This window comes from Caloenas nicobarica, chromosome 17, assembly GCF_036013445.1.
Source record: "Caloenas nicobarica isolate bCalNic1 chromosome 17, bCalNic1.hap1, whole genome shotgun sequence".
Classification (NCBI taxonomy): domain Eukaryota; kingdom Metazoa; phylum Chordata; class Aves; order Columbiformes; family Columbidae; genus Caloenas; species Caloenas nicobarica.
The window spans coordinates 10,776,907-10,786,023 of NC_088261.1; the positions used below are offsets into that span (position 1 = coordinate 10,776,907).

A 9,117-nucleotide genomic window follows, 5' to 3' on the forward strand; every position below is an offset into this window, starting at 1 on the left:
TGTGTCAGCCTTTCCTCCCGGTTTGGTACCAGCAAACTTGCTGAGGGTGCACTCAGCCTCTTCATCCAGGTCATTGATGAACAGGTTGAACAGGACTGGACCCAGTACTGACCCCTGGGAACGCCACTGATAACAGGCCTAAACCAGACTGTGCACTGTTGATCACAACCCTCTGGGCTCTGCCATCCAGCCAGTTCTCGATCCATCTCACCGTGCATTTATCCAGCGGCACTTCCTGAGCTTGCCTATGAGGATGTTGTGAGGGACGGTGCCAAAAGCCTTGCTGAAGTCAAGGCAGACAGCGTCCACTGCTCTCCCCTCACCTATCCAGCCAGTCATACCATCATAGAAGGTTGTCAGGTTGGTCAAACATGATTTCCTCTTGGTGAATCCATGTTCACTACTCCTGATAACCTTCTTTTCCTCCACATGCTTTGAGATGATGTCCAGAATGAGCTGTTCCATCACCTTTCCAGGGATGGAGGTGAGGCTGACTGGCCTGTAGTTTCCTGTCTCCTTCTTGCCCTTTTTGACATCTGGAGTGACGCTGGCTTTCCTCCAGTCCTCAGACACCTCTTCCGTTCTCCATGACCTTTCAAAGATGATGGAGCTTTCGGTCCTGGCTAGAATTTAATATTGTTACTCCTCTTAAGTGCTAGCTGCTTGGGCAAGGCCTGTTGTGCAGATGATGAAATATGAAGCTTTTCTTTTCCAGCCTAGTCATTGTACTTGTTGCAAAGATCCATTTCTTGCAGTGTTTTTAGGAGGTGAAATGAAACTGGAGCATTCCCAGGTTATACTTGTGTTTTCCTGATTTTCTTCTTAGGTATCCGGATGCTGTCTAAACATGCATCTGCCTCTGACCAGGAAAACATCAGGAATGCTCTTGCTTTGTTTATCTTTTTGTCTAGACACACGGCAGTTTTGCCACTTTTCCCACTCTATTTAAGGAATGTCTGCTTGCCCAGCTTGGTCCCTCTGGTGCCTAAATGTGTGAGCAGGATATGGCTGATAGGATCACTGTTTTTTCTCTTTCCTCCATCACACTAATTTCTGATTTCCTGGGCATCTTGCAGTCAGCTCACTTCTTGGTGAAGCTCAACACTTGTACAGAGAATGGGATGGCCATGGCGTCTGTGCTGTCCAACCCATCCTGCTCCCTCCCGTTAAAGATTTTCTTGGAAGTTCTCAGGGTTCCTGTGCTCAGGGTCCCTGAATCAGGGCTGTGTCTCCAAGCAGCCATTGCTCCACCGGCCCAGAGCCACACACCCCTGCACACAACCTTGCTATTGCGTATTTGCCCTGCTTGCCTGCCAGCTCCTGTACACAGTGCAGCCGGGGAGCCCTTGCTAAACCGGCTTTCCATGGTTAGTTTGGCTCTGAGCTGTGAACATAGCCTTTCTGAAACATCATTGGTCCCGAATCTCATTCCAGCTTCATGCCACCCACGTGTAGCTGATGAAGCAAATCTAAGCTCTGCTCCACAACATCGGGTGCTCGTGACCCATTTACTGCTCTGTGCAACACTCTGCTCATTGACTCCGGGCTGGAAGGATGGAGCTGTTGCTCCTTCACTACCCATTTACTTGTCTGTTCATCATGTTTCTAGTCCTTTACCAGGTGAATCCTGCATTCAGATACTTCTTCAAGATGAACTTCTATAAGTCGTGTCTCTTCACCCTCAGCATTCTGGTTATTATGATGAGTATTCCTCATGGACGTAACGTGGAAAATATCAAGTAAGTTTTATGTGGCTTCTTTCTGCCCTGGGCATTGATAGAGTCAACTCATGCTCTGTTTTGGAGGGTCCTGGGAGCTGTGCTGCAGTGGGTAGGAATGAGTTATGTATTGATGTGGAGAGTTGACAGGTTCTGTACTTCAGAGAAGGGATGTGGGTTGCAGGATTGTATTTGAGTTGATAGAATGATGGAAGGAAAGGATGTAAAAAAGTGACTTGCTGTTTTTAGTAAAACTCTCCTATACGGTCTTCAGAGCTGCATTTCCCTCCTCCACATGGCTGCTCATGCCCCTTCCGAGTTGTGCTGAGAAAGCCTCTGCAGGTGTTTTTCTCTTTCTCAACTTTATCCTGAGCCTGTGCCCACCTGAATGGGCACAAGCAGACACTACCAGGGTGCAGTGCTGGTGCCTGCATTGTCACTGGTGTCTGCATTGTCACTGGTGTCCTCATCACTGCGATTACAGCCCAGTGCCCCAGATCTGGCAGTCTCTGAGCCCATCCCCTTGCTGCACATCTCTTATCTCCATCTGTTCCTGCCTCTGCAACAAGCTGCCAGACTTACACAGAGGCTGCACAGCTGGTTGTGCACATGTGATTAACCACTGCAGGAATTAGTAACTTGGGGTGTGCGTTGAGTGGGGGATAGAAGCCAACTCTGCTACGTGACAGCATTGTGCTTGTGGCCTCCTGAAGTGCTGCAGAGGCAGGATTTGCTACTTCACTCTCGTATGCTGCAGTGGGAGTTCATGTCTCTTAACTAAGCATCGGCCTTTCACTTTAAGAAATTTTCTTCTTAATTTTTGTGCCTGACTTTTATTCTTTATTTTTCCAGTATCTGTTAAAATATGGCTACCAGAATTGTACTCTAATGTCACCCAGAGACAAAATCATCTTTCCACAGCGCAGGAAATAGTGGAGTTGGGTGCATGGCATGTTTATGGCAGCCTGTGTTCATGATTCAGCAAGGCGGGCAGGGAATTAGAGCACAAAGAGATGCACTATGAATTTGGGCATTATCTAATATTTTGCTGATCCACAGAACTGCTGCAGCTGAAGTTGCTTGGCCATTGGTCCAGCCTGGCTTGAAGAAAACCTGCTAGGTGTATTTGTCTTCACTAATGAAGTGATGAGCTGAAGAGATGTACTAGTTGCTCTACTTCGAGGCATGGGTCTAATCTAGGAGTGCGGAGAAAGAGGCTACTCTGCAGGAGCAGTCTGTGGGATGGCCTGGTTTAGAAGAGTGGCGTTTGGTACCTTTACCCAATTTCAACATTTCTTTGATTTACATCTGCTCCCCTTTTCCAGGTTTTGGCGCATGGCACTCCTACCACTCAAATACACCTTTGGCCTCAAGATAGTGGTGAAGGGCAAGGAGAACCTCAGGACTAAGAAGCCTTTCGTCCTCATGTTGAATCACCAGAGTTCTCTTGACTTTATGAGTATGTGGTGACCCTGTCTCCTGCTCCTGGACCCAGTTGTCTGTAGGGGAGGGTAGTGCAAAATCCCAAATACCACAGGCAGAGGGGCAGGACTGGCTGCTGCACAGTCCATTACCAGCTACCCCCAAGCCAGGGCTGTTCTCCAGGGTATTAGAGCCCAATAGGTATTTTCAAGCTAAATCATCTTCATCCTTTCCAAGAGAATGGAGATGAGCGTGTCAGTTGACCACAGCCGTGTCATAGTTGCTCTCATTTAGTGTCAGCAATAGTTCTCCTCTAAGTGGGTGGTTGGTCTCAAGACACCCAGAATCCCTTTCTAACATGTTTCTGATCCTACGAAGCTGGGTAAGAACTGCAGACATCTCGCAGAGCAGGGGGCCGTAGGCCAGAATCTGGAGTACAGATGACAACTTGTTCTGTCCTTGTTGTCCCCTTCCAGTGGTGGCGGAGATATTACCACATCACTGTGTGCCTGTTGCAAAGAAGGAAGTCTTGTACATGGGCACTTTTGGCTTAGCATGCTGGCTTTCAGGACACATTTTCATTGACCTCAAGAAAAGGGAAGAATCTATCGCTACCTTGACAGAGGTGGCACACTCCCTGCACAAAGAAAATGTGAGTGGGGAGCATTCTTTGGTGAGGAGCCACTGGAAAACATGAACCTTGATGTGGTTTGAAAGGGATCTTTGTCTCTCGGCTGGGTACTGGGCAGAACTGGGTAGGAGCATCTCTGGTGGGTTCGATGTATTGTCTGTCTGTAAAGTGCTTCAAGTGGAGGAAGTTGATGTTTCAGCATAGTCAGGAGCAGACACATATAGTCCCAGGGGAGTACACCCTCACAGTGGTTTAGAATAGTAACTGGACGTCCCTTTATCTCAATGTCTTCTCTCTCTTGCAGTTCTGTGTCTTGATCTTCCCTGAAGGAACTCGCAGTCATGGTGGTTCCATGTTGCCCTTCAAACGTGGGACCTTCCATCTGGCCGTGAAAGCCCAGGTGAGAGCCACCTTCCCCCTGCTCCTTGAGATGCAATTTGCCAACCATGGTCCACCAGCAACCAGGGCTATGTGTCTTCTGGTGGCTTCCCTTTGGATCAAACACGCAGCTGAGAGCCCAGCAGGAGCCCGCAGATGACACAGGAAGGTTCTGTTTCTGGGACAGGTGGAAAAACCTTCATGATTCAGCTTGGGAAAAAAGTGGGGGGACCTTGACAAGAGCCCTGGACATGCTGGCAGGGGGGCAGTTTCTGCTGAACAGGACTCTGTACGTACTAATTTGACAATCCATGCATTGTTGACCTAAATACAGAGATGAAAGTGCAAAAAGCAACAGCGAGAACATTGGGTGATACGGTTAAATGATGTAAATATCCCTCTGAGTGCCTACTATGAAGCTGACTGGGATAATTATCAGCAAGGTGCAGGATTGACCTAAGAACACCAAATATGTTTTGGGGGAGGAATAGGGAAATTTGGAGATTCACTGTAGACTGCCTCCCCTCCAGGTCCCCATTATTCCTGCAGTGATCTCTTCCTACCACGATTTCTACAACCAGAAGGAGAAGAGGTTTACACCAGGTGAGGATGGCTGGGCACTGGTGTGAGATTGGACCTTGGAGGGAGCCAGGATGTGGGTGGGCAGAGGACCACGTGAGATGTGGAAACAGCAGCCAGACAATGGCAGTTTTTGTCTTCTTGGGAGGGGAGTGAATGGGGGGATTTCAGGTATCACTTTTGCCTCTCCCCTTGGATTTCAGTCATAGAATACCAGGTTGGAAGGGACCTCAAGGATAATCTGGGTCCAGTCTTTCTTGGCAAAAGCACAGTCTAGACCATTCTCACAGCTTGTCCAACACCTGTATGAGGGAACCTGGAGAAGCAGCAGATTGCTGGGGCAGGTCCTGCCCCTGGCGCCACCATGCTTGTCATTGGATCTGCAGGTGCATGGACAGTTGGGGACCAAAACCAAACATGGATATTTCAAAAAAAGTCATGCTGAGAGTGTGTCTCCTCCCAGTTACCCTGTTCTTTCCATGTTTTATCCATTTTTGGTGACAAGAATTTCTGCTGGTCACTGATAAAATGTTATGGGGGAAAAAAAATGTAAGTTATGAGCTTCAGAAGGAAAATGCAGAACATTCTCCAACAGAGAAAAGTAACACACCCTGTTCCTGCACCCTGACTCCCACCCCAAAATGGTTTTCTGCCACATCCCACCTCCCCAGACCAGCCCTGCATCTGAAACTCTCATTCCTCCCTTTGTTTGTACCTGAGTATAATCATTCCTTGCTGGCAGACACCTGGAAGAGAGAGTTGGTGCAAATGTTAAACACTGAATTTTCTCTTTCTACCCATCTTTCATCTGCTGGGTCTATCCTGTCTCTGGTGGCCACGCACCAAAGCCTTTTGGTCCTGGAAGCATTCCCCCATGTGGGAGTCGTGGGAGCATGAGCAGGGATGCCAATCCTGCCGTACTAACCCGCTCCTTCCCCATCATGTCCTTGCTCAATCAAGCAATCAAGACAGAGAACTCCTCTGGGAAATCAGAGAACAATATAGTGGGGAAGTATCTCTGGAGCAGCTGAACCTTTTGCTTTAGGCAAGACCAGGTCTAAAGACAGATGAGTTTATTCTGTGCCTTATCCAGCCACATCTGGAGTAACTCCATGGAAGGAGGTTCCACAACCTCCCTGAGCTTTTCAGGAAAAACTATTTGCAGTTGTGTGTACACTTGCCTTAATTAATAACCTCACTGGTAGTTTGTGGTCAGCCAGCCTCTCAGCTCTTTTCCAGATTCCAGTTGAACAGGTAGGACCTTCACTGATGGAGAAAAAAAAAACCACAGTTAACTTTTCCTGTACCTCCTCACTTTTTCCAACTGCAAGTTTTCCCAGGGATGATTCTGAATATGTGCTACACGTGGCCAAGAATTCTGCATGTTGAACACGCTGATCCTCAAGTCAGAACAGCTTGCCACGTCCATCAGCTCTGGGAGTGCTGATGAGCTTCTAGAAAGCCCAACTTCATGTCCAGTGTGTGCACGCTGTCATGCATGGAGGAAGTCTGGTGCTTGCTGGAAGTCTTTTGTACCCCAAGAAACCAACCTTTTCAGCACAGCCTTGTCATCACTCAGCTTGTTCTGTATGACCAAGTAAAGCATGGTAGACTCCTGAGATACCAGGCCTAGCTTTGGATGCACAGTGTGCAGGCAGGGAGCATGTTCTCTTCTTTTGTGGAGCTCTTCTCCATGCTTCTGCCTTGCCTCCCTGGCTCTGCTAGCAACATTTCTGGATCTCATTTCCCATAACGTGTGTAAAGGCATGCAAGAAAGTTTAAAAATAACCCAGACACTCCACAGATCCTCAGCTGGGTGTCTGTGCAGTCAGTGTCTTGTCTCTGCTGGCCAGAACAAGGGCCACTGGGTGCAAGAGCAGAAGAGCATGATGAGAGCTCTCAGTATATTCTTCCTGTTTACGCCAGGCCATTGCTCAGATGGTTTCCAACAGGAGAATGGCACACCTTGACCAAACATGGAATATTGGGTGAAATTTCTCTCATCCCAAAGCATGTTTCTGGAAGGAAGGATTCCGCTGAATTTGGTGTGCGTAGATCAGGGCACGGCCAGTTTGGATGCTTGTATTACAGACAACTCATTCTCTCTGCCATGATTCAGACAGACCCCGAGGTTTTTCCACTGTGAAAACTTATTCGATATGAATCATTGCATTGGATGTATTTGGGGAGAGAATCACCTGTTTCTGTATTTATGATTTTTGTGGTCTCTGGGGATGGTAAAAGTCTGGCTTGGGTTTTGGTGTGTGCATCTGGGACACGGCTGTGTTACTGCACAGCTGTTGGTGTGAAAGAGGGCATTTCCCTTCATTTCTGTCTCGTTCCTTTGTTTGTACCGATCCCTCTGCTTTGTCTTCTCTTGCTCTTCTACACCTCTCACATATTTCCTTCCTTCGCCTCTGACCCTCCTTTCTGACTCTTTCAGGGAAAAGCACCATCCAGATCCTGCCAAAAGTGGAGACCCTTGGCCTGGGCCCAGACGATGTTCCCAAGATCACCGAGCAGATCCGTGACTCCATGCTCACCACCTATCAGGAGATATCAGGAATGACGAACAAGGCTTCCCATTAGTGATCCTGCCTTCCAGCTCCAGCTGGCGGGGAGGGCACGGCAACCACAGGGAGGTCTGGAAGCAGCGACAACCATAGATTATCATAGAATTATAAATGTCCTGAGCTGAAAGGGACCCACCAGGATCACGGAGTCCAGCTCCTGTCCCTGCACAGGACACCCCACAGGTCACCCCGTGTGTCTGAGGACGTTGTCCAGTCTCTTCTTGAACACTGTCAGGTTGGGGCCGTGACACCTCCCTGGGGAGCCTGTTCCATGTCCAGCACCTCTGGGTGAAGAACCTTTTCCTCGTGTCCAACTGCCCCTCCCCTGGCACATCTTCCTGCCATTCCCTGGGGTCTGTCACTAGTGGCCAGATCGCAAACTTGTCATACCAGAGACAGGGAAAACATTCACAGAGGAAGAAAACTTTGTAAGTGGAGGCATTGAAATTGTTGCCATGTTCCTTGCAGAGAACTATGCCACCTACCTGGACAGACCTGTGGTGGGTAGCTGGACATTTCTTCATAATCTTAACCCTGAGAACTTGTCTCCAGTTGGACCTTAGGCAGTAGCAGACCCTCCTGTGAGCATCTATAATCACTTTTTCCTATTCCAAACCAACAAGGTGGAGGCATTCATCCCCAGGCCTGTGGTCATCCTGCCTTGGGAAGTGGCTGTCCTGGGGTTTGAGGGTTTCCATGTTCCTCTGGAAGCACATTCAGGAGAAAGCACTGTCTCCTCTTTCCATGGAGTGGACTTGTGAGGTACCTCTGCCACAAGAGGGAAAGGCCAAGGCAACTTTGGGAGCGAGGAATTAAAGACCTTACATGTGTTTGCAGGGATTCATGGTTTCTTCATTTTTCCTAGCCTTCCTTTTAAGCAAAGCAAGATTTTGCTTTCAGTGGTTGGGCAGATCTTGAAAGTGTGAGGGGAGCATGCCTGGAGACTCAGAAACCAGAGGCGAACAGCAGAAATATGTTGCTTAAAATCCTTGCCGTGCCCTGATGATCTCATGATCTTTAATACAACCTATACATTTTTCAGCCCAAATACACTCTGGGAGCTGCAGCTCCTGATTTCTGAATACTGCTTGGTTTTGCCCTGTCTTCTCTGTGTCAGAGGATGGTGTCTTGCCTTCCTCTGCCCAGGGTCACCACAGCTCCACGCTCACGGAGCAGCACAGTCCCCAAGCTCCATCGCTCACCCCTGGCAGCCCCGTGGGTGTCCTGCATCCCCTGGGCCATGGGCACAGGGTACTGGGCTGAGATGGGCATGACTTACCAAGCATCTTCTCCATTACACCTCATCAGAGAGTTGCCTACTCCATCCAGAAGCTTGACTACCTTAGGCTGCCACCTTCTTGCTCCCAGTCCCCTCCTTCCCTCCCAGCTCTGCCAAGGAGAGATGGAAACTTAATGTGACATACGTTTTTGGTTTTTATTTACTTAATACGAATTTGCGAGTGATCATTCCAGTCAGATGATTAATTTTTAGCCCTAATGCTTGTGCTTTACATGCCAGCCAGTTTATGGCTTTTTTATGCCGATATGTTTAGCTATGAACCATAGCCAAATAATGTTTTGGACAGATATTTGACACACCAGAATTGATGCCAAATGTAGATGAGTGCATACAATGTATTTTATTAATGTCCAGCACACCCTAACATATGTGTGCACTATAGGATTTAAATAAAAGATGTCTCTAGGCTTCAAGGTGCAGCTGTCATTCTCTAGTGTTTTCAAAGACTGAAAAACTCACTGCTAATTAGAGACACCCCATACAGTTTACACGCTTGTGCAAAACAAGGAGATAAGG

General features: G+C 48.2%; 1 protein-coding gene across 1 annotated transcript; it reads left to right on the forward strand.

Moving 5' to 3' along the window:
* The first annotated feature begins 1,554 nt into the window (after nt 1-1,554).
* Nucleotides 1,555-7,382, forward strand: LOC135995717 (1-acyl-sn-glycerol-3-phosphate acyltransferase alpha-like). The gene is made up of 6 exons (XM_065647229.1): nt 1,555-1,739; nt 3,044-3,177; nt 3,617-3,792; nt 4,076-4,171; nt 4,680-4,752; nt 7,172-7,382. Exons 1-6 carry the CDS (start codon nt 1,555-1,557, stop codon nt 7,315-7,317), a joined length of 810 nt encoding a protein of 269 aa, XP_065503301.1. The 3' UTR covers nt 7,318-7,382.
* The last annotated feature ends 1,735 nt before the right edge of the window (nt 7,383-9,117 follow it).

Bases quoted from the DNA above. Each gene is read 5' to 3' on its own strand.
- LOC135995717 (XM_065647229.1), top strand. From the start codon at position 1,555: ATGGAGCTGTTGCTCCTTCACTACCCATTTACTTGTCTGTTCATCATG. The intron at 1,740-3,043 runs GTAAGTTTTATG...CCCCTTTTCCAG, and splicing joins CGTAACGTGGAAAATATCAA to GTTTTGGCGCATGGCACTCC. The intron at 4,172-4,679 runs GTGAGAGCCACC...CCTCCCCTCCAG, and splicing joins ATCTGGCCGTGAAAGCCCAG to GTCCCCATTATTCCTGCAGT.